Source organism: Rhyacophila brunnea, unplaced genomic scaffold (assembly GCF_057557595.1).
Source record: "Rhyacophila brunnea isolate RB1 unplaced genomic scaffold, BYU_Rbru_1.0 scaffold_15, whole genome shotgun sequence".
Classification (NCBI taxonomy): domain Eukaryota; kingdom Metazoa; phylum Arthropoda; class Insecta; order Trichoptera; family Rhyacophilidae; genus Rhyacophila; species Rhyacophila brunnea.
In genome coordinates, this window is record NW_028232806.1 from 18,811,715 (window position 1) to 18,838,841 (window position 27,127).

The window sequence follows — 27,127 nt, forward strand, 5'->3', positions numbered from 1 at the left end:
ATGGTTATTAACTGGCATGTTCAACCTGTTACGAGAACTGTCCGTCTGTGGCCGGCAATTGGGTCACCCGGTGCGCGGCACTCGACAGTCAAAAATAGTTAGGTTATAAGTATTTATAAGCGCATGGTTGACGAATGACTCTGTATGGCCATTGAATTACTCGTTAACGACGGTCTAGCTGTAACAAGCATAGATGCGCTCGTTGTCTTGAGGTAACTAAATGTTTTTCAATCACGGTCGACTGATGACCCGTAACTGAGGTGCGCCTGGACTTGTGACAATACTGAGGATCTGAAGTAGGAGGGAAATATAGGGATGAGGGCGACCATAATTTGCCCAACCAGGTACTTAGTGTTAGTTTAAAGAGATTTGTACTATCCCATAGGGATTCGTTTTCGCGACCAAATTTTGCAGTAAGAATATGTATACATTTTGTATAGGAATAATAATTGTTAATTTGAATACTAGACCTCATTTACACAATGTTCTTTAATAGTTTTGTAGACTTAATAACCTAATACTTACAAAGTTAACCTTAAAGTCGGTTTGCTAAACTTAGTCATTGGTGCACATGTATTTGTTCAATCCTCAGTACGTCAGTTATCTATTAGATATATGTAGCTATTGGGCCTTGGCAACCCTGGTTGTTTTTGGCGGTCTAACCTACCCATCAGGGATTTGCCCCCTGGCTGCCCTGCGCAATCCCACCTTTCGCAATGCGTTCAAAATATAGACCGATAATGCAAAGCTTAAGTTATATTATCTCTTTAAGTAGATCCACGACGCCCATATCTGGCAACGAGGAATGTTTTCAGATCGATGGCGTCATTAATAGATAACTTCATTCTTATAGAAACCACATGTTTGGAGTACCGAACCCTCCACAATTTACTGAATCACGTGTCTCTGGGTATACAGGAAATAGGTAAAAAGTTTTTTTGAGCGGATTGGGATTGTGTAATTTATCTGTAGACGACCTTTATCCAGTTGCACACGACAAGCTTGAAAGCATCTGACATTGGCACACATACACAATAAGAAAGAAAAATCATTGTTTTGCTTTCAATAATTTATTTCGAGTCTCTCAATATCACATGTCACCGGTTCAATATCACTCATCCACAATGATGTGACATGGCGCTTCCGGGCGTCGGCGGTGGCAGTGTTTATTCTTTAGCGCCTACTTTCAAAACTTTCGGCGTCGGAAAAGGGACGCCCACTATGCAGACCGCCAGCTATGACTCGGCTAAAAGGTTGTGTGGCATTATACTACCACATTTTATATTATTATTCTTGATACATACTGCGTTCTAATATAATTAAATGGGTATATACATACTTTCTGCAGAAAACATCGATGGTTTTTGATAACGCTACTGCGTGTGTTCTAGTGACATAATTTATGATATATATTATATATAGCAAAACTGAAGCGATGGGCCAGGGGGAAAGAAAAAAACTTAAATTAAACACTTAATCGATTCATTATGGAGTGACCAAGCTAAAGAGTCCACTGTCCACAACCATCACTTTGCACTGAGAGAAGTAAAGGACAGGAGACCTGAGGGATGTAGAGTCAGCCAGAAGATGGCGGCTTTTCAGAGTGCTCTGCTGTGCGTTAGCTAAATAATCGTAAAGGACAGGAGACCTGAGGGATGTAGAGTCAGCCAGAAGATGGCGGCTTTTCAGAGTGCTCTGCTGTGCGTTAGCTAAATAATCGATACGTAAAAAGTATTCGACACTGATGCGTAGATGGGTATAATCTACTCTACTGTAACATACAGAAGCATAACATAACATATTATTATGTAGGTACATAATTTTTAAAACACTTCTGAGAAAATATTTTATAACCAATAGAAAAAAATCTTTTTAAAAAAGTAAGACCCCACAGGAATCGAACCTGCATCTCTCGGGTATCGCGCCTACGCATATAGACCACTATGCTAAAGCTGCCTGTCATACTAATTATTCGTTGAATAAAAAAAGTACCTAATGAATTACAAATTTATCTAAGTACGTTATACTATTATTATTATTACTACTATTAACTACAGGTTTTGCTATACATACTCTTCTTCAGGTGACTATGTATTAAGATAATATTAGTTGATGATAACATTAATATTCTAAACTTTGAAGATAGTGTGTAGTAATAATTTGAATGCATAACTAATAACTGAGTAAGAACAACTCAAGAGTCACAGTGCCGTAGAAATTGTGTCCCAAAACAACATACCTACTTTTTATTTCCTTTAGTAAACCTTTTGTAAAACCTCAATTAATTTAACGGAACGTCATTCAGCAAAATACCTGCCTCGTTATAACGGAAATTATATCAATATTAATTGGTGTCCACACGAAATGCTGCGTTTTTCCTATAATTTTTAGCGATTCACTCTATTGTCGCTTTAAGGCTATACTTCAGCTGGGGCACGGTCTAAAACGATCGTGACTACGCGACGCGAAGATTGTGCAAACGGCGCGTGCAGAACAAAACATAATTTGTCATAAAAATTCAACATCCGTCCATTTAATGTTATGTTTATTGTTCTATTAGTAATAATAATAATATATTCATTGACATGTTTTCTTTTTCAAGTAAATGTGTAACGTTTTTTAGTAATCTTTACTCGATTTAAGAATTAATTCCCCGATGCCATCACAAAACAAATTGACGTGTTCACAGGTCGACTTTCGCTCTCCGATTGGCAGCGAGTCCGAAATTTCGTCGCACCTATAGTTGAAAATTATTTGCCGTTTCACTTAAGTATGCTCTTAAGTCATATAATATTGGCATGATTCACAAAAAAAACCATATTAATAAAAAGTGTTTATCGTTTAATGTTATAATATTTTAACGATGCATGAGTCTGCAAGTTTGAATTATTGCAATGCTTCCTGGGTAATTCTCATTTTAAGTTTAGTATGACAGAAATGTCTATTTATATTATTAGCACTACTATACTACAACAGTCGGCTGGTGCTATTTATTAGCATTTATGTGATACGCGTAGGTTCTTTAATTTAGTCACAATGATAATATTATTATTATAAGAAAAATGAAACTTCTAACATAGCAATCGCGCTTACATATTCTCCCAATTAATTTATTTTAATCAGTAATTTTTAGTCTCACTGTTTATTGATTTGGTCCATCCATTAGTAGACGTCATATAAAAGTGGTGCGTAATATTATGATATTATATTGATTACATTTTTAGGCTTGGTTTATTTTTATATTATAGCTGGTTTTTAGGATGTCATGTTGTCTTCTTCCTCATTCTATCCTCGACTTTTTGTAGCCCACTGCAACGAGTCCGAAGCATCTAAGAAAGGAGGAAGAACGCAATGGTGACAACCTGAAAACCATATTTAATTATCATATTTGTCTATGTTGATTTTTTCGACTGATTATAAAATAAATTCATTATGTACCTACCGTATTTTAGATAGATAGTAGATGGCTACATATTATAAATTATAAGTATTATATACTTATGCGACTTTATTAAAATATTATATTATATTAATTTTATATTGTACGATATTTGAATTTTGATTACTTGTGGGAGATCAGCTATTCTTTTATATTTCGTGTCTGTAATTTTAATAAATAGTTTAGATTTTCTTTATTTAAAATTATATATTAAATTAATAAAATAGTTTAAACATTGTCTTTAAAAATATCAATTTTTGAGAAATGCGTGGTCAAAAAAAATATACATTTTAAATCGGTAAATCATAGTGAGACAATGTTCATTAGAAAATAATCATATTCATATTTCCAACACGATTAAAATTTTCAACAAAATTTAGTATACCTACCTACATACATATAATATCAATAAACTATAATAATTGTAATACGTTGAACCTACTGACCCAATTCAGGGCTTATTCATTTTAATTTAAATAAAAAACCAAACGTTTCAACATCATAATTTAACTCGGTCTAATGTAATTTTATTTAAGATCTTCGCCTCATTCAACATTCACTCAGCTTTGTGCATTATTATCAGTAGATCCACTTTTTAGTACGAAAATATTTCTGCGTATTGCACTTGGGGGGGATGATCTTGTTCTGAATTCAATTTCTATTTTTAATGGACTTCGTTAGTGACTTTTATTATCACGGTGCAGTAATATAATATGCCACAACTTAATTATATATCGACAATTACATTTTTTAAACTTTCTCATTGTACTCAAAATTACGTAGGTTATTAATTATTTATCAATAAATAATACTGAACGTAAAAAGTTTCTATAATAATAAATAATGTAATCAATAATCATATAGTAGTCTTTGAGTTATTTATAGTTTGATTGAATTCATTTTACGATCGTTGCTTACTTATTAAGCCAAACAGTATTGATTGCCTATTTATTTAATTAGCTGGTGGTATGTCCAGTGTTTTCTAGGGTTTCCTCCTAGCCGATATTACCTACATAGCATAACAATTACACGAAATCTGGTTTCATGATCATAAATCTTTAATACATATTATTTAATAAGCCAACGGGTGTAAGTGACAACATCTGTTTGCGAATGTAAAAGGGAGTTGAGACTGAAAATTTTAAATATTAGTTAAATATGTCATATTTATTATAATGCAATGAGAATGGGACGAATCGAATCGAGGCCGCTAAATTAGTAAATTTCAAACAGAAACAAGAAACTTCTCATACAATTTTGTCAACAATTTAATTTTCTTTTGGTCCTCCTGATCAGTAGTGATTTAATATTTTTTTCCTTTCGCAGTACACAATTTGCAACATTACAGAAGATGAATTTGAAATTAGAATTTTATTGAACTACTGTATTAAGTATATGAACGTAACCTTTTGATATTCATATGTTGTGATAATGTGATTTTTAAATATAAGTAGATATTACTTAGGAGAGATTGACATAAAATGTTTTTCTTAAATCTAATAACTCGACCTGCAGTGTGCTGTATTTTGAACCGATATAATTATACTCTACTGAACAACTTCAATTCGAAACACCAATCAATTGGTATTATTGTATTATGCTTTAATTTACGATGGGATGTTTATTTATTAATTTTTGTCTCTTTTTGTTACAGGTAAGATGTCATATTCTACGTATCTTCGGTTTTTGACTTTTGTGGGAACATACTACATAATGCAAGGTTTGTGATGAATAAATTTACCTAATATGATTGTGTTATTGTCATCGTCCTGAAGTAATTACAACTATCGTAAGAGTAAAGTTATACTGAATCGTAAAACAAAACAAAACGACATTCTGTGAAGCAAAGTTTTATTAAGACTTTCCATTATATATATTTTTAATTATATTCGAATATGAAATTTTTAATATTACTGCAATAGGTTTGGATTTTTTTTTCATTACGTTGGGTATGTAATTTTGGTAGTTTACGGAGATTTTGTCAAATTCAGACGTCCGCCAGAGAACCCAGAATTTCGTCAAATTATCGCGGAACCTTTTAGACGGCCTGCAGAACAAAATCCTGGTTGAGAATCACTGATAACGCAATGATTTAATATGTGTATCAGTTATTTCATAATATTTTTCTGTAGGTTCAAAGTAAAATGCAAAGAAATTTCACATGCCATAAATAAACACACTACAAACCGTAAGTACTAACTAACTGCCAGTAAAAAATCCACCCTCACCATGAGAATTTCACTCACCATTTGCGAGTGTACTTAGTTTAGCATACTCACTTCTAAGTCGAGGCTTTATCTTTTCTTTCACTCGCAGTTTCGCATTTCGCCATTGTGTTCACGACGTCGTCTGGTCCTCAACAATGACACTAAATTTCTCTTTCAAAATTATTCAGAAGTTTCCTCGTGCATTGTGAGCTCTACGAAAAAAAATACGTTGGAAAAACTATTCTCTGAAACATTTCTGCATTCAGTCTAATAACAGTACGAGTATTAGGCGTCTAGCCTGCGCATTATTTCTGCTTCTATTGAGCCAAACGAATACTATATTAATATTATATATTTATAACTCATTAGAATTTCGCGACCCCGAAATTGTTAGGAATGAAAAAAAAATACCCTGAATAAATAATTAATTTTCGAAAAAAAATGTGGCACACCGGTTGGGAAACACTGTACTTATTTATATTAAGAGCTCACAAAAATATATAATATATCATGGTAGATATAGAACGCAAATACAAACTCAATTGGCTAATAAAAGAATTACAAACTCCATTGGCAAGATTACGAAATATTATTTATTTTACCATATTATTGGAAACATATCTATAAACACGGACACCTCTTGTAATTAATAAAATAAGCCTTCACTCTCAATTTTAAAACGATGGCGTTGAAAATAATACTATTTTATTTCACTTTAATCGCGAAATGTTAATTTTTATGATGAGAGAGGACATAATCATTATAACGATGACATTCGAAATGTTCGATCGTTATACCGCTGGGTTCCCTTTACGAACTTAATAATAATATAACTTAGTAATATTTGTATAACTTAGATTTTAGAACAACCTCAGAAAAACATTAGAAGCCTCGAAAACACCTTTGAAGGTTTGTACTATAATAATTATTGTTCAATTACTGAAGGTAAATCAAACAGGTACCCACACACATGGTCATAATATCATTTTGTTTGATTGTCTTTATCGATTGAATATTAATAAATACATTTCTATAATTTGTAACAGAAACATACTACCCGCTTATTACAAAAGGATTTTAACACATTGGTACGTATATTATTGGTTTCGGTTCTAACCTAACAAAATTGAATCCCAATGGATGTGGGTTCAAGTCCAGTTGTGTAGTTATTTATATTATATTATATTCCTCACCGCTTCCCAAATTCAATATGTGATCAACTCTTTGTAGCTACGTACATAATATATTAATATCCATATTTCTCAATTATTCTCAACAATAATTATTGACATTCAATTATCGTAAGTATTGTGTGTTTCAATCGAAAACAAAAGATCTCTTTTCTCTATTTGTGAGGTTGTCCGACGTATGTGTTCGCTAATTATTCCATCTAACCAATTCATTATCACATACAATAAATACTGTAATAATTGTTATATAATAATATTATATTATATTCTCTACCGCTTCCCAAATATTATAAACCTGAAAACTATTCGTTAGATTATATTTCTCGCAGCGAATATTTTTCTCAATCAAATTTCATTGCCAGCTGATATTTTGACAGCTGTCACTTGTCAGGGGGTCATTGCCTTGTATACTTTTTTCCGTAACTTTTACTCCTACATGGCAGCTCGTTATGCATGGATACAGTAGTCTATCGTTAATGCATCCTTTTCGGTGACATAAGTTAAGTGCGTAAATATGGTTCTGCATTGCGCTCTTGGTTATTTAAATTTATTGTTCTGCGTGTGTATCTACCTATATACTAAAATATTCTAATGAATAGGTAATAATAATATAATCATTAATACATATTGAATAGTTTTCTTATCGTTGGTATTCACTATTTATGTATTAAGACTATTAAGAGCATAACTCTATTAATTAATTGTGTAAAGTGAACAACCTGTTCAGGTAGATATGTTAATGAGTAAATTGATAATTATAACAACATTGTATTGCTGATAACATAATATTATTGTCTGTATTTATTATAATATTTCTATCGATTTGTCTATGAAGAATACGAGGAAAATTTTTACACGTTTGTTGGAAAATTATACCTCACACATTGGAAAACTGTACAAATCATAATAGTGTGAAGGGATTTCGAATAGAACTTTTTTTTAAATATACACTTACACATTGTTTTATGGCTGTCTTGTGTATTGTAAAAAATAATCGTGATGATTTTCTTATCGACTAATATAGAGATCACATATTTTATAAATGTATGTATGTACTAATTCAGCGGCAATTTTCTTTGACGCAGTCCATTCGTCAATTTTTTTAAAAGGAGGACTCGAAACAGTTCAAATCAGTCGTGCAATAATTATTAAATACCACCCAAACATATACGTACTTGTACTCAATATAAATAAACCGCTAATATTAGTAAACATGTGTCAACTTCAATAATAATCGGATAAGGAAGAGTAATATTGTTATTTTTACTAGGTACGTTGGTGGTTGGTATTGATGGTTTTTTTTTTATCCTGGAGGTCCTCAAAATCACTGAGTTCCCCGGGTATCCAAGTCCTTAAACCCGCCACTTTATTAGTATCTGCATTTATGTCACTTTGGTATATAATATTTAGTATGGCTTAACACATTGAATGATGATATTATTATCTAAATTTATAATCAATAAGTCACATAATGTTTGCATATATATATGCGAAGAAAAAATATCAGCACAGCGTCGGCTCCATTAACTTGCCCCAGTCTTCTTTTATCATGTCGGCAGCTTTCTCTGCTATCATGTAAACTGGACCATTCGTATGTGCCGAAGGTATTACAGGCATTATGCTAGCGTCCACTACCCTCAGACCCTCGATCCCATAAACCTTGAGTCTCGCGTCCACGACGGCGTCCGGATCATCTTCTGCGCCCATCTTGCAAGTCCCCGCAGGATGGTAAATTGTGAATGTATTATGCCTAACGAAACACTCCCAATAATCATCGCTGCCCGGCTCTAAATGATGGCAGCCATATAGTGGCTTGTCGTAGAACTTTGCATCCAACGATTTCAGTGCAGGTTTATCATTTATATTTATAATCTCTTTGATTGCTGTTATAATTTTTGACACATCTTCTTCGTATTCGAAGTAATTCGGTTCAATTGCAGGATATGTAAAGGGGTTAGAGCTTTTAAGTCTGATTCTACCCCTAGATTTCGGTTGTAAGAGTAACGGAAATACTGAATATGTATTTTTTGTTGGTAAATCTAAATATGTTTTATCAAAGACTTCATCTTCGATACCGAATATGTGGCGGAATGAATCGTCGGTCCTGATGGAACCTGATACGAATAACAACTCTATATCAGCCCATTCGTCCACAGCAAGCTTATTTTTAAGATTTAGTAAAACAATCGCTTCGCAACCTCCGGGTATTGTAAGGGGTCCCTCGTGTCGGCTCATCCAATTCGTGATCGACCAACGGTTGTCGATAAGGTTTTCTATCGTCAGCGGAAACCGTTGTTCTCTAAGCGTGAACGCCACTCCCCCAGCTGCTACATGATCCATCAGATTATACCCCACTTTCAGATCCTGAATTGTTTTGATTCCCACATTTTTAAGGTGATCTTTTGGACCTATTCCGGACAGCATTAATAGTTGCGGAGAGTTCACTGCTCCTCCTGAAACAATCACTTCATTTCTAACATATATCTTATACTTTCTACGGTCCTTCACAAACGTCACACCTTTTGTTTTCTTAGATTTTTTTTCCATGATGATTTTCGTAACGAGGCTGTCTTTAAGGACGTGCAGATTTGGTCTATCTCTGATCGGGTGTAAGTAAGCTCTACTAGCGCTGTGTCTCGTACCATTTTTTATATTAGACTCCAGATAAGATACACCAGTCTGTGTAGCTCCATTGTAGTCAACCAGATTATATCCACTTTCAATAACTGCTTTGATCCAAGCTTCACTCGTGTCTGACCTATACGAAGGACTTTGAACATTAAGATACCCACTATAACCTCTGTCTTCAGAATTTTTACACGCGTCTGCTTTACAGTTTTCTACCTTTTTGAAATACTCTTGAACACTATCCCAACCCCACCCAGGATTTCCGAGTTCCTCCCAGTTGTCGTAGTCTTTCTTGTTGCCTCGTGTATATATCATATAATTCAGAACGCTGGAGCCCCCCATCACTTTGCCGCGAGGCCACCGACATCTATTGTTCGCAAACGATAGGCAAGCTGTATCTGTAGATTCCGTCGTATAATTCCAGTTTGCTTGCGATAGTTGGACATAGTTGGCAAAAATCGGTACGTCCATTAGGAAGTTTTCCCTTCCGCCAGCTTCTATTAGTAACACGTGCCATTCTGGAATTTCGGTTAGTCTATTGGCCAAGGCGCAACCGGCAGTACCCGCCCCAACGATGATGAAATCGTAAGTAGATTTTAACTTAACTGCACTCTCGGGCTCCTCTTTGAACTGTCTTTCGCTATCATCCAGGAATTTGTTTAATGACTGCATGTCGTCCTTCAATGATGGAGAACATGGAGTCAGAAAAAATATCACAACTAACACGAAACACTGTACAGTATATCTTCTCGAGGCCATTTTTATAAATATGATTAAAAGTCTCTTTTTTCTCACATATTATCCTTTTTGTAGAGTTATCCAACTTCCAATAATGAAGTAAGGTTTCGTCAAGGATGGTCCGCTTTGTCAGTCGACCTGAAAACCAAACATAAAATTAAAACGCAATGTGATGACAGTGTGATCTCACAAATTTAATCGGACGTTAAACTACATATTTATTTTATTCAACGAATAAGACACACGATTTCAGAATGTGTTTGTTTATTTTGCTCTCCTTTATACATAGTTTAGTTGACATGTTGTGTCGTTTCAGAATTTCACTCATAAAAAAATGGCTATCTATTCTAAATTTCTAGGATATCTCATGGTTCGTTTTTCAATATTAAATTGCAATAAATATATACCTGGTGAGGGTTAACCGTTAACCTTTTCCCATGTACCTACTAGTAGGTAGTCTTTATATATAAAACTAAGATACGCAGGGCAGATCTAGTAAATATGGATACACCCCACCAGTTCGTCCTTTCTACAATCTATCTTTGAATTGGATGAATCTTAAACAACTCTAATAAATTATTTTTATTATTATTTGGATAACACCATGACTGTAAGTCGGGTCTGGGGTAATATTATGTCAGGCCGAATGACATTTTTCCCTTTTCTCCCTTTGCGGTTTGTTGTCGAAAAGAGGTTACATCTAAAAATCGTGTTGACTATAGAGATGTTTACACTGACTTTCTGAAATATTTTTTGGTTATTTTAGCTAAGTTTATTTTTGTATGTGAAACAGGAAAATTGCTTGCGACAATTTTTTCCCAGTTCATATTTTGGAGGCACCTAGGATAACCAATTTTCAGTAGGTAGGTTGGAGAAAATGGATTCCGCAGTCTACCTATTCCAGAATCATCACGATCCTCGTTTAGTCAATCAAAAAAAAATGAACTCATTTTCTCATAATATTATTATGAAGGTGTGTACATTTAATTATCTAATATAATATGTAGATTTATAAGATAAATACACATTATTTTTTTAGATGTTAGAAAATAATTTTGTAGAAACAATATTATTGATATTATATCTACGTAGGTAACTCATCTATAGTGTAATGTAATATGTGTACATATATATTTTTTTAAACTTCGGCTTATATACTTATATTTTTTATTCGCTTACCCCGTAGATCCAATGGAAAGCATCCTCAGGTGTGTAATGAAACAATTCAATTTCCAAATCTTTTAAAAACAAGTTTTCTTTTCACACATTTTTAGTAGAATTCATTCGCGGTATATTATTTAAGTAATTTCGCACACCGTCACAATGTTTTACACTTAGGTAGGTATTTGATTTTCTTTACGATCAAATTTAAAAATATTTTTTTCAGTTCACAGTCACAAGTTTTCCTTACGCTTGATAATACAAATCAGTTAGTTGTCTAGAATGCTATGATTGTTTACGCCGCATCGCACAACTTTATGTAGGAATCAAATTTTGTTAACCTTGGCTGCTGCGTGTATACTTAGGGTTACCGACCGTTCCGGAATGGTCGGGACTGTCCCGGAATAACAGTTCTTTAAAATAATTATTTCTAACGCTCACAGATCTTTCACCAGCCAGGAAAGTTTTTAATGAAATTTACTTGTATAACACATGGGATGATTTCAATTTATGTATGTTCAAAAATGATTGATAAAACTGCTGATGATTTTCCAAAATAATTGTCTTGAATTCATTCAACGAGTTTCTAAAATCTTGTTGTACCTACCTACTTAATAATAAATTGTATATTTTTTTCAGTTAATATTTTTACACGTCTAAATTCATTTCGCACGTTTCGTCGGATAGACCCTCAGTATGTGATGCTCAGTTTGAGCGGAGAAAGTTGTGAAAGTCAATTTTTGTTCTGCCCGCGTTTCCCGAAATTGTTTTATAAATAGTTGGAAACCCTACCTGTGGTAGGTACATATAGCTGAATTGTATAAATGAATTGCAATGATAAATATTGCAGTGTATACCTCAAAAACTAAAATGATGTGCCTCCCTGTCGAGGCTGTTTAAATATAAGTGGTAGTTTGAGTTATTCGGTTGCAGCGGTATCGACGTAGGTCCATAGAACTAAGAAAAATAATATTTATATTCTATTAGTTAATTAGTATAAAATAATGTAATACCCGTTTCATAAATTTTAAATTAATATTTTTCGAATTATCATGAATAAAACATTATTATTTTATACTATTTCATATTGTATCTGCAATATTTGGAGAAAAATTTAAAACCGTATTTTGAATAAATTATATGAGAGAAATCATTACGGATTGCACATGTTATATTGGGTATTGAAATGGAGATTTTTTCAATAAACTTGAATGTGGTGTAATATATATATATATATATATATATATATTTAAGGTTCTTGGGCTTTCGCAGTCGTGCGTCTCAATCATACCACGTATGCACGTGCACATTGCATAGCTGCAACGTTGTACTGCTTTCTGTAAACTTATCTTCTCTTCTTTCTGTTTAACTGTACTGTAGTGACGTTTTGCTTCCTATGGCGCCTCTCATATTTAATCTGACAGCTCCTAAACATATCATGTAATGTTGCGATTTTGGATAAGTATCAGCAATTGAGTAGGGCCCTATAGGATTTTTTATTGGAAATTCGAGTTGTTACCGTGTTGGTTCTCTTTCCTGCGAAAGTTCTAAGAATTGCAAATATAATTTTGATAGCTCCACTTCACCCAATAATAAATTCATTTAAACAGTTCTGTAATACATAACTGCATTGCATATTATTTACATGCATTGATAATAAATGCAAAACCTTTCCCCCTGAAATTCTCATACGCAATACGCCGCCGTAAGGCAGATTATTATTTTAAAAGTCAGCCGTAAGTAATAGATGCTTTATCTTAAATGCTCATTATAGTCTCATGTTGGAGTTGCAGTAGAAAAATAAATATATTTAATACTATGTATTTATTTCATTGTGTTCCTCATAAATCATATCAACATGTTGAGTGATTTCTTTTTTCTGTCTTGACAGCGGTGCGATACGGGAAATTGTTTTTGACTTCTTCTACGATTTATCTACAAGACTACAAGTACATAATATAACTCTCACAAGACCCGAAAGACCTCCAAGGTAGAATGCAAGAGCTTGCGGATGTCAGTCAAACGGTCGGTCTAAAGATAAATGTCTCAAAGACAAAAGTGATGAGGAACTGTTTTTCGGACCCTGCGATTATCTGTATTTATGGCACCCAACTCGAGCAAGTCAGCGGCTACGTCTATCTCGGACAGCAGGTGTCCATAGACGGAAGCATTCACGATGAAATTGCTCGAAGAACAAAGCTGGGATGGATTGCTTTCGGACGTCTGAATAGTATCTTCAAGAGTGACCTACCATTATGTCTTAAGCGTAGAGTGTTCAACCAATGTGTGCTACCCGTGCTCACGTATGGCTGCGAGACGTGGACCCTCAACACGAGAGATGTCCAAAGGCTAAGAGTCACACAGCGAGGCATGGAGAGGTGTATGTTGGGCATCACGCGAAAGGACCGTAAGAGAAACGAATGGGTTAGGAAGCAAACAGGAGTACGCTATGTAATAGACGTTGCCAAACAGCTGAAATGGAGATGGGCGGGGCACATTGCTCGCCGAAGGGACGGCCGCTGGACAAATGCCGTCATCCAGTGGTACCCAAGGGGCACGAAACGGCCACAGGGTCGTCCTAAAAGCCGCTGGATTGACGAACTGGTAAAGTTCGACGGAAATACGTGGCAGAGAACGACACAGGACCGAGAGAGTTGGAGAAAGCTTGGGGAGGCCTTCATCCAGCAGTGGATTGACCCCGGCTGATGATGATGATGACATAATATAACGAAACTGGTCCGAATGCATATATATTGTATACCTGTCATTATTTATACTTTCGAGTCCTATTTAAAAAAAAAAGACCGCCTATCATCTGTGATTTATTATGTGCACATTTGGATATTCCTTATTGCCTTATGCTTATACAACAACAGTAGCCTTGCAATTGTGTTATTTATATACTGTAGCTCGCGTAATTATTACATATCTATGTATGATAATTATTTAATTATTCACATACGCACTGTGTACGCACAATAGTCATATTAAGTTTAAAAAAAACTGGGTCTATTTAAACAAGTTAAAGAAAAATACATGGGTATTTACTTATCTAATATAAATAGCAAATAATACTCTCACAGGAGAGAAGAACAAAATACACACCACATCATTGAAAGTGTCTACATCTTTGGGGAGCGCATCGACCAGTCTCGCACCCATCGTTAACGGTACCTGATATGCTTGGCACGAGGAAATGGTTCTGATCCAGAAGACTTCATGGCTGCGACCACGTCGGTAATTGATGGGTGCAGATAAATTCAAATTCCTTGTGACGCAAGGATTGGAAACCACTCATCGTTTGAGTAGGCAAAAATGTCTCAAGAACAGAAGTGATCCACGAGATTCAAGAGAGTGAAAAGCGAGTTTCTCGCGAGCGCTCTAAAACAAGCTTGTAGGAAACTTTATAAGTACATAAGAATTCCAGACTCCAGACCCATATTCAAGAATTTCCATAATATGACTTGGATTCTGAATGGTTTAACTTGTCTCATGATGAATCCTAAAAATAGTAAACAAAATCATCAGTAAGTAAGTATACTCAGAACAACAAACACAATATCTACGTAATCTACGTTAGACTTCTAGAAGCTTACTTGCAAATAGAGCTGTAGACGAGTGAGAATATAATGAAAAGTCCAAAATTATGCCAATATCTTTCGCCTCAGATTGGCGCTTTACTGATCCTTTTGAAATTATATTTAATATGGGATCTTGACCTATAAAACGAAATATAGAAACATTTATCAGTATTAACTTTATGTTTATGCTTTATTTACCAACTTTCATGTGAACAGAGATTTCGTTGCAATATGTGACAATCCAGCTCATTGCGAATTGGTACATATTATAATTTGTGTAATACCTATTATGGTGTTATTTTAAGCTAAATAATCACTACGTACCTAATGAATGAAATAAATACGTAGTGTATTATTTTATCCACCGGTTTAGTAATTCAGTGACCAATGAGGAAATCGTTAATTTGTATGTATGTACTTAAGTATAGGTAAAAATACTGGCCAAGGTTTTCCGTATCAAAAAATGCTGCTGGCCATTTATGGTCAAAGTATTGTCATCTTTTAGGTTTAGATTGAAATTTGATTACAAATTTTAATGCCATCCGATTCTTACACATGTATGTCATGCTATGAGGAATGATCAAGGAACTTAAATTCGTCGTTATCGTAATCCAGTGATTCCTATCTTTATTTTCGTTGGAGGAACCCTTGCAATGTTTTGTAAAATTTCGAAGAACCCTGATACATATTGGTTTCGCCATAAATAGATATTATCTTCACACATGACTTGTGAATACAATAGTTTGTGTTCGTGTTTTTTGAATGTATTAAAATTAATAGTTAACAATCCTTGCATTGGCGGAATTTCAAGTAGGTACCTATTTCCAATGACGTAAATATTCGATTTATTTCGCAGTATTCGCGGACCGATAGCTCAAACAGTAAGAGCACTCACGCAAAAGATGTGTTCGAATCCCACTCGGTTCAAATTTTATTTCTAAAATTTTTAATAGGTTTTTGTCTTGGGTTTTTCAAGATTATATAGATACATATTTTCATTATTAAGAATTTTAACATTTTTAAATTTTTATTAGTACATATTATTATGATGCATTGGACATTTAAAAAAAATATGAATGAATTCGTTATTTTCTATTATACTACCCAGGATGTAACTTTCAAATTTTTTAATTGCATTGGTAGGTAGGGTTAATATAGATTTAGTAAATATGTATAAAATTTGACCGTATATTAATTTAAGCCCCGCAGCTTTGAGCCTATTTTTGTATTCTTGTCAAGTATTAATAAGCATGCATAATGAATTGCTGGGAATGTATTTGTTAAAGATTTGCTTTATTGCACCATTTTTATTATCAATATTAACGTCTGGAATGCAATGCATCGGTATCGCACATTGTTTCAAACTTCCATCAAACGAATATTGTTTTATAGGTACCTATTCACCTTTCTTATCAAACTAAATGTCTGAGAATGGCATGCGTAATATTAATGTTTATTTTATATAGAATCAAAATAGGTTTTCAATTCAGTTTTAACTCAACCTTAAAGAAGGACGCATTGAACCACTGAATCAAATCAGACTGTTGTCTACAAGTTATTGTCTAAAATATAATCTATTATATAATTTATTATATTATTACCTTCTAATAAAGCCAGTTTAAATATGAAACGTGTCTATATGAAGTTGATCCCGCCGTTCCCTAACAGAACCTAATGGTATGTAGGTTTATGAGCATTTCCTAGCAGCTAGCTATACACTCAATTCTTAGATCTATTGGTGCCATCAATACATCAAAATTTCAATTATTGTAAATATCCGAAAATAACACGATTTTTAGGAAATGAAAAACCGGCAATAATAAATTAGATACGTCTCTATTTTCTTTTATTCAGTGCAATATATTATATTATGAATACAAGTGGACGATAGAATTAATTCAACAGTTCATAACCTATTCGATTTGTTATATAATTCTGAATATTCCACGAGTAAATTGATTTCGACCACGGTCATTACGATTGGATTTTGCTTGAACGCATAACAAAATTCATAACGTAATGCAACTGTGAGTAGCATTTATTTATGGATCCCTTTGTTATATTTTAGCATCCTCTGATTACTCTGTTTAGAACAATGCTATACACATAACAGTAGAATATAACTAACCAACGAAGTTTTTGAGCAGATTTGTCATGCATCAGAAATACTAATTAATAATATGAAATTATTAGTAGGTTCAATACTTAATATCATGATTGTTGTCACTGTTCATTCATCAATATGTACCATTATAATAGTTACCATTTGTAACAAAGCGCTTAAAATGTTGGGCTTCGTCATGCGTACTTCCCGGGTCTTTTCAGATGTTACGGTATTAAAACTTTTATTTAATTCTTTAGTTCGAAGCAGACTTGAGAGTGGGTCTATTGTTTGGGCACCGCACCAGTTGAAGTATGGCCTTATGGTGGAGAGGGTACAGAAGAAATTCTTGAGACTCCTTTACTTGAGGTTGTATGGATACTATCCGTGGCTTTATCCAACTGACTTTCTCTTAGGCATGCTTACATACTGCAGTCTGCAATTTAGAAGAAATCTTTATTTAGCTACGTATTTTTTTCGACTTATACAAGGTATAAATGAGAACTCTGCCATTCTGGGCAGTGTTGACCTGTGTGTCCCTGATAACTATCTTAGAAATAGAGACCACCAGTTGTTTATTCTCCCAAGGTACAGAACCAACCTGCCACTGGTAATGCCAATTGGGAGAGTGATAACTATGTTCAACGAAATTGCTTCGGGTGTTGATATATTCCACCTACGTGAGAATGAGTTTAGGTGGATGTTGTTTTATAAAATCTTAAAATAGGGTCTGCTTAACTCATCCGGTGTACTTCCTTGTGCCTATCTAATTCATCTACTGATATATCTCTTTTTTTATGTAATACTGTTATATTTATATATCTTTCTTTCTAAATGTCATGTTGTGAACGTCTTAAACTTATAATTTGTAATGTCCACAATATGTTAAAAAAATAAATGAATTGAATTAAATGAATCAAGAAGCACAGCTTGTTTGGGGCTTTGGGGGTAAATTTCCGAAAATCATAAGTGGACACATAAGTAGTAGATCATTATATGGTAACCATTCATTGTTTACTTTGGAAATACTACGAATTTGACAAAATCGGAAAACTAATAAAAATCTTAAAACTACTGCGTAGATATTTGTGTATTTTTATATTGTAACATTGAAATCTAACAATTAAATGCTTTATCATTTAATAATTATACTGCTGATATCCGGTTTTGCAATATAATCTTTCGATTGGCCGCTAAGAAATGCTAAAAGAAGATCTGTAATCTGATCCTGAAGGGGAAATTTTCAATTGGCTGATCAAGACATTAAAAAACGTATTCTTAATTCATCGCACTGTCAAAAACCCACCCATCAATGATTTTATCACTAGTTTTATTATATTTCCAATGAAGAGGTTTTAACTCAAGCCAATAAATTGGCCAAGGGAACTTATATCTACTATCAAGTACAAAAAGTATAATTTATTCTAACTCCTAATGCGTGGGAATGTAGATGGTAGCATAGGCGTAGAAAGTATGAGATTCTCTTGGATACGTAATCTCCGTAAGTTACCGAACGTAAAAGGGTCACCAAAATTCCACAGAACATAATATCACCAATATAAGCAGTTTTATCAAGAAAACATTGTCATAACAGTTATAGGTTGACACTGTGTATTGTTATATTGTTTGTACTACCTACATGTGTCTCAGGTGTATTGAATTTCAATTATAATCGGGAGAGATTGTCCATATTGTTAAACATTTCACCATAAACGGCCCGGCCCATATTCTGTGAAGCACCTGTCTGCCGAATTTTAATTTAAAACCAAATTACAAGATTGGCTTAATCGTTTCAACGAGGCCAATTGTTTTTCCATCCTTCGATTTTCCTATCAAATGATACAAAATGTATATTAAACAAATTTCATCAATTTACATCTAGATTACTTAATTTCCCGTCCTTATAATAATATTATTACCAACCACTTTGCATAACACCGCCGTGACATGCTGAAATGATTAACTAAGTTTGCTTTGTAACTAATACTCCAAACAATGTTATAGACTACCCAACTTCGAGACGAATACATTATGAAAGTCACGTCGATGTACCTATTATGTTATGAGTTCCGCGAACAAGTTAAAGTTAAAATCGACCTAGCTAAAAGTGCAGTGCTGACTGCACACCAAGTTATGTCAGTAACAGTAAAATAGTCAACTCTCTTCTCTATGCCGGTTTATTAACTTATGATTATTATGCTGCCCAGTGCTGTGTGTAGTTTGACCGAATTTATATTTCCACTTCTTATCAATCGGTAAGTAACGGTCTGACGGGCCTGAGCCTTGACAGGACCTTTTATAATTAAGTACCAATTCGAAACAACAAAAAAATGTTTATTGTCGTTTACACCTGATACTAAGGGAAGTTGGGTATGAATAATATCAGGGACGCAGGTTCTTTTGTGATTGGTGTATCTGAGACGATAGTATACACGAAAAGTCATGGAGCTAGACCCGTGGCTCCCACTTCTTTGGTATTTAAAGGGCACCGCTCGTGCACCAGTTTTTTTTACATACTGTTTGAGACGCAGTTTGACTTCTAATCATTGATATACCTACTACTAGATGAATCATATGCTTCTTAAAATGACGCCCGATTTTCAGCGACTCGGCCAGTGTTAAAACTTACCGTTTTAATATCAGCGGACTTAACTCGATATAAGCTCACTTAATATTTATCTCGAAAACGACCTGGCAATAATTATAAGTAAGCCCGATCTAGCTTGCATCTTACTCTAACTAATAGTCAGTCCGCTCAGACATGAATTTTTGGTAGCTTGCAAGCTTTGGGTTGCAGACACCCTTAGGGTTACTATTCCAAGAACGCAAATTTAGTTTCACAGTCAGGGCAATACGGGTGAAATTCGGGAATCCATGTTAATGGTCTTAACGTATTATACCTACAAGGAAATATTGTAAGACGATATTCGTAATATCTTCTTTTGTGGTACATTTTTAAAATGACACTTGTATGGGAACTCCTCATCTAGTAGTATATCAATGCTTCTAATATACATATTTTGTGTTTAGCATAATTCTTTTTCTTCTTCGAGGATAGTGAACTTGACGATTTGACCGTCGGGCCAGCAGCCTTCTCCACAGCTCGAAAAGCATTTATGTAAATAAAATACAGATTTTACAGATTCATCTGATAATCGACATAAAGTTATGTTATATAAATGAATCTGCAATGCACAGTGATTCCCAGCTAATTTAATAGTTAGTTTTGGTAATCTGACTATAAAATGGATTTTCTTCTTCTTTTTTTTTTTTTTTTTTAATAATATTTAATTTAGCGACGCTTTGACTGAGACCTGCCTTGTTGTCATGTCGCCTCTTCTCCTCCGAGTGTAGATCCGTTGTTCAGGCCATCTCCCCTCTAAAAAAACTTTATAATACTACCGAGCTCTTCCTTATTCACTAATTCCATGGCACATTAATTGATCTCCCCGACGTTCTAAGGACATTGTTCCACTATGTGTGCAATGTCATTCTTATAATAACATTCATCGCAAAGTTGCGAATCGTTTCACTCCACGAGGGCATAAAGTCTTTTGCCCATTGTGTGGCCTGTCTTTGTTTCAATATCAGCTTGAGTTCACTTCATCTCTTCGACTTCTTTCGATCTCATTATGTTTTCGTAATTCTGTTTCATTTATATAGACACATACACACTGCACTGCGATCATTAGAAGAGAGCAGTAGCGAAGGGTGGAGGTGGGCTGTTAAGATCCGCCATAAATAGTGCACATTACATTTTGTTAGTCATACGTACCTATTTGTTTTTATTGAACTACGACCACAATTTACAGATGGTGTTGGTTAGTTTTTAAACATCAATTAAACCCTACCTAAACCAAGTCATAATAGTTTTGGTATACTTTGGGCAATACTAATTTATTTTCGTTGGATTAAGAATACATAATTGTTGGTTCATTCTTTTAAATTCATTAAGCCTTGCCTAAACCAAACTATAATTGATAAAAAGTACTATTCTATCTATAAAATATAAAAAGTGGTGTATGATTTAATTGCATAATTTTAGATATTTAATAGATTGACGAGTATTTTTTGACTACTCGTTTTTCGCACGGCTTAATTAAATTTTAAAAACTAACCATCACCATTTGTTAATTGTAGTCTTCTTTCAGTGAAAAAAATACGTATGACTGACAAAGTTTAATGTGCACTATTTATAGCGGATCTTAACAGCATGGCCCCCACAAAGGGGGGGCTAACAGGGCTCTAGCCTGGGGTCCCGAGCTCAGGAGGGGCCCGGCGAGGCGAGTCGACCAGATACGTGAGGTAAACACACATCACAAATTTGTTTTAAAGTAAGTAAAAAGTCGCCTGCGGTGCTATTTTCCTTCAGTAATATTATTATTTAAAATTATGTCGTTATATAATAATACAATTTTTAATTGTGTATCGATACTCGACGACCCCATAATTCAAATGGATGTATTAAAATTAAGTAACATATTTAAAAAAAAAAAAACACTACATTCACACATTAATTGTACCGCGTACATCATTTGGAAAACGCTACTGTAGAGTGTAATACTGCCTTTATCCTTAGCTATAGGTAGGGGGCCCCGCCAAAGATCCTAGCCTGGGGCCCGCTTCAGGATCTGGGGGCCATGCTTAACAGCCTACCTCCACCCTTCGCCACTGGAAAAGAGAAGTGAGTACCTAAATGGAGATATCTGGTCACTCAATGTAGTATATTTTGTGGCAATCTTTATCAGACAAACATTTACTATGTATTTATAGTATTAAATAAGTCGTATGTTTATCAATGAAGTTGAGCTCGTATAACGCCCCCGCCGTTCGGCACGCGTCTTGGGAGGAAACCCCACTGGTGACTAGGACTCGAGGAGCGCCAGCTGGCCCGGTACGACGCGGATCTTTTGGCCTGCCAATGTTAATATTATAGACTTCTTCCCGCGTACTTCATCGTCGATGCTAATGACACGGAGGGCAGGCCTATCCGTCTGTGGTGTGGGTGGACAAGCCGGAGAACGCGCCTGGCAAAACGTCAATGCTGTGATAATTCGTGAATGAATGAAATCCCACGCGGGATTATGTAATGCCCGATTTCCTCGTATTCGTAGTATGATTTAGTAATGCCATAGTGAGTATATCAATAAAATAGTAAGAAATTTAAAAATGGAAAAAACGAACACACGGTAAAATGACAACAATTCCTGGTTTTACGAAGTTCGAAAATTTGTAAGTTGTATGAATATAAATTACGAGGTTTTTATGTACTTATGGCGATACCAACTCAATTCGTGTCAGCATATTGATCGGCGATATTAAATAAATATTACCAAAATTACAAATTCTTTAATATGCATTTCCGTAGTGTCAAATTAAAGTAGGTACAATAGCTATTTCCGTGATATCTATATTTTATACAATAGTCAGCTACTCGGATGTCCATTGATGCAAATGACAATACGTAGTTGACTCGATTAATAGGTAGGTATACCTAGTTATGTCCTAAATTATAATGGGTAGATATTATTTTGATGTATAAATAGCGAATTCATCGAAAATGTCACTCGAATCTAAGTACCTGGTCCGTTACTATCGCAGTATATTATACTGTCACTTGTCAGTATATTTATATTATTGTACCGATTGAACCCTTGTACTTATGTAACCATAAATAAACTTCACTTCTCCATCATCACGAATAACGAAGATCGTCTTTCATCTACAACACCATCGACCCTCACATCGACCACTCCCACAGTGGTGACCCCGGCGTGATATGCTGATGGGATACGGTCCCTGTCCCTATCGCAACCTTCTACCGGCTAGTTCAGCAAGGTGCAAAGGGGATACGAGACCCTACCTCATACTTATTTGTTTTTTTTTTTTTTTTTTTTTAATTATTAGATATTTTACGGGTGCAAGAATTTTACAAAATGGATCGACGTTATGTTGGGATCTGAAAAATTAATCGTTGAAGAACTAAGAATAAAAGACAGACTCTTATCCATCTGCTTGAGTCTTGAGCCGTTGATATGGACTTCAGTTACCGGGAGGAGGAGACAGCTTCGAGAGACTGTTCATGTTTAGCGAAAGAAGAAGAGTTAAAATAAAATATAAAAGTCTACTCTGGTTTCGGAGGGACTATTCTTTTGGCACGTCACTCATCGTTCAAAACATGCTTATATAAATATAATATACTATGCATGTATATATTATTATATTGCATCAAATGACCTAAGTTTCAGGCGATGCCTACTATCTAACGAAGGAATTCGTCGATTGCATGATAATTTGATTGATAAAACGTTCATGTACTCGTCGATAGATGTAGGTACCTAGTTATCGAAAAAGGACACAGGTAAGTAGGTACGAATAATTTGTATGTATGTCGTGAGCTGCTCATTTAATATACATTTTTAACGTAATTGAACGATATCTACGAAGCAATCAATACAATTGAAATTATTTTGCAATAACAATTTTAAGGGTTCTGTAATGTATAGAGATAATATAATGATATTATGATATATTTTACATAATATCTTGTGAACTGAAAATATCTACTGAAGTCTCATGCACTAGTTTCCGCCAGTAATGGCTACTTGGAAAAGCTTTCGCAGATTGCGGACACGCTCCAAACTCTGAACAATGTCAGAAAGTTTAACGAGTTACGTTGTTAATGCGGGTTTGTGGTGACAGCCAACGCGTGTAAAAAGTAACTATGCAAATCGAATAGCTTATACTTCGGCAGTTTATACTTATACGCAAAGGACCAAGCCATTGGTTTTCAAACATTTTCGTTTCGTGAATCCCTAAAAATGCCAATTAGTGTGTTGGGTGTTTTGTTCGCCGAGCTTTTTAGCACTCGGCAAAGGATATGCATCTTTACTGCGAGATGAACATGCACGTCCTATTGTTAAGTTTATATGAGATCCAGAAGATTAGAGATGGGGCGTAATAGCAAATGTTATATTGTCTATTAATTAAACTGGCGTTTACGTGATAGAATACCAAAGTTTTTTTTTGTTAATTCTACTTTATTCTCGCAGTGGTTACTGGCTACATATACAATCATTAACCACAGACATCGATGGTTACCACACACCGCGGACCGCATTTCATATATTGGTTGTATGGGATGTCAGCAAAAGCCGGATATTTACGACGGAGGCATTCATTCGTATTACAGTTATTACCACAGCTAGCCGGTACGACCGAACATCGATCTGTCCCCAGTCCGTAATTTCCATCGTGGACCCCAGCACGTCGACGTATATTCCTCATGCCCAGACATTACGCGCTTTGATTCTAGCGATGAACACCTGTTTTGCAGTTATGAGTTATGAGTCGCTGCTACCTGTCGCATTCCATCGCATAGTGGCGAATGTGCTTATTGGTAATACTTACATTGCACTGTTTTCCCCTAATATTAACAAGTGTTTTTAATGTGTTTTACCACCCATTCTCCTTCTTCGATTGGCGATTGCCCAATTCTTACATAAAAAGGTTAGTTTTAAGTATTTAAGATGTCGGGCTGTGGATTCAATATGCTATGTGTTCAAAGTGATTATAGCTTAGCTGTCAGCATCGGCACTACAACCCAATGTGGGTCTTGGCCGCCTCCAGGAAACGTCTCTACTCCCATCTGTCTGCCGCAAGCTCCCTCCACCGCCTCAGCCTCAGGGATACTGTGTTCCTTTATATACAGTCCAGCCACCGCAGTCTAGGTCTCCCGACCCTCCTTTTCCCTTCTGGTCTGTTGAAGAGAAGCCTCTTTGGTGGTTGGGAGTCTTCCATCCTTGAGACATGGCCTGCCCAACGAAGTCGACCTACTTTCACGTGTGAGACTACAGAGGGATCTTCATACAACGCATATAGTTCATGGTTGTACCTTCCTCGCCACGTGCCATCTTCCTCACATACAGCTCCGAAGACTCTTCTTAATATCTTTCTTTCAAAAATTTCTTCTCATCCTTTTTTGATAAAGCCCAGCATTCCGACCCATAGGTTAGTATGGGTCTGATGAGGGTTTTGTATAACTTTATCTTATTTTTCTTTGACAGGAGTCTTGAATTGAAGTGTCTGATTATAGATTAGCTATACAACTTAATTAGGTACCTACTAACTCGTTGGATTAATATTAGCGTGAATTTTATTCTGGTCTATATTATATTTTTACTGCACGCAACATAAACCTGATGTCGTCTACTGATGTTCCACTACCAACTACCATTATATAAAATATAAATTAACCAAGTAAGTAATGTACCTACTTACCGATTTACAATAAATAATATGGACCATTAAATAAATTGTTATTCAAATGGAATCGAAACAGGTTTGGCTTTTGTGATTTATTGTTCTCAAACTTCACACACCGCTGAATTTGGTTGATTGTTTTTCAATGATTTATATTGACTCATTAAACTATTAATTTATTATTTCCTGTTTATTTGGAGTGAGGGTAGTTTGGGGCTATTCAAATAGAGTCGTACACAAATGATTATGATATCCACCACATATCTACTTATTGATCCATTTGTAGTTTGTTCGTTCCCATATCCATAAGGCTAACGATCCACCTTACCTAGTTTTTATTCGAAGAAGTTTATTATTTTCAAATAATCTTACATCCTTGAATCTTGTGTATATTCAGTATTGCAATGGTATTCAAACTGTACGCCGCAGGGCCCTAGGTCGCTGCGACCAATACCCAGGGGCACCGCAAACTGTTATATTACTGAGTAAACTTATGTAATATTACTTTCAATGTTTTCATTAACAAAACCCGGATGCTTAAAATATTAAAATCACCCGCAATTATATTAAATATAATTTTGTCTCTCCTACAAAGTTGGCCATGTGGACATACCATAATAATTTACCTCTTGCATACAGATATAATTATCACAGCGACAGTGCATTTATTATTTATTTATAAAGATGCACATATGAAGAAAAAATTATATGTCGGTAAGTATCTTATTACCTATTCGGTAACATGTTATTATTATGACTGAGTGACCTCTTATCTCTAAATTCTGATAATATTTCAGTTATGGGTCAATTTATTATTTACGCTCAAGATCATGTTATTTTGTAATCATAATAATATAAGAAAATTAAAAGTATCGGGTTCGTTTATTACTCAGTCATATAAGCCGTGCAATTGACTAAGTATAAGTAAAATATTTGACTATTATAAAAAACCGTGATTATTTTTTGACAATATTTGAAAAATACATAAAAAAAACTACGTAAGTGATGAAGATAATATTTTTTATCCACTAAAACTTTCCGCCACCTTTAGTCGAAATTTTGGAAAACTGCATGCTGTCCTTCTCTCACGTTAAACAGAATATTCAAATTTAAAGTTGTTCACAACATTACATACGAACAGGGAACTCAGAAATAATGGGAACTGAAATACCCAACGGGTAAGGCGATAGCGGGTAACCGTCTCGAGTAAGGAAGAATCCTGGTTAAACTTACACACGTGTCAAGAATACGTTGTACGTCTAATACTGAAAACTGCCCTCGGTTTATGCATTTACGCTCATTTAATGTTGGTGTATTGCACGTGCATAATGCGTGCTTCATTTTCGTAGGACACTCACACATTCAAAATCCCTGCTTCAACGTGCGGCGTATGGAATATAGCCAATCGGTATTCTATTTATTATCTATTCTGTGCATACAAACAAAGAAAATACGTGTTAATAATATTTAAATAATAGTGTAGGACGTGTAGGTAGTGCAAAAAAGTACATGGAAGCACACCGAGTAAACCAGTAAACTGAGTAAATCAATACCCGAAGCGATTTGATTGAACACAGTTATTGGCCTCCCGATAAATTGGCAATTTACAAAGGTTAATTAATTATGCACCTTGTGAGAATAAATAACGAATGCTCCTGATTTATAAGATCATTATCAAGGACACACATGTCAATCTACCGAGAATGGTAGAGTTTCCACGTACACAAAATATGTAACTAAATGTAAATCTCTTTTTAACTTTAAACTGTAGTATGTAAGCATGCTGAGAGAATTTCGGCTGTATACCTAGTATTAATACA

General features: G+C 34.8%; 2 protein-coding genes across 4 annotated transcripts in view; one reads left to right on the top strand and one right to left on the bottom strand.

The window, feature by feature from the left end:
- The window catches only part of mim (missing-in-metastasis), a 352,784-nt gene that overhangs the window by 138,801 nt on the left and 186,856 nt on the right, over positions 1 to 27,127 (top strand). The window lies entirely within an intron of this gene.
- Positions 7,610 to 11,652, bottom strand: LOC147075003 (glucose dehydrogenase [FAD, quinone]-like). The gene is made up of 2 exons (XM_085943019.1): positions 11,382 to 11,652; positions 7,610 to 10,340 (listed from the first exon to the last, which is right to left on the bottom strand). Exon 2 carries the CDS (start codon positions 10,221 to 10,223, stop codon positions 8,340 to 8,342), a length of 1,884 nt encoding a protein of 627 aa, XP_085799145.1. The 5' UTR covers positions 10,224 to 10,340; positions 11,382 to 11,652; the 3' UTR covers positions 7,610 to 8,339.

Bases quoted from the DNA above. Each gene is read 5' to 3' on its own strand.
- LOC147075003 (XM_085943019.1), bottom strand. From the start codon at position 10,223: ATGGCCTCGAGAAGATATACTGTACAGTGTTTCGTGTTAGTTGTGATA.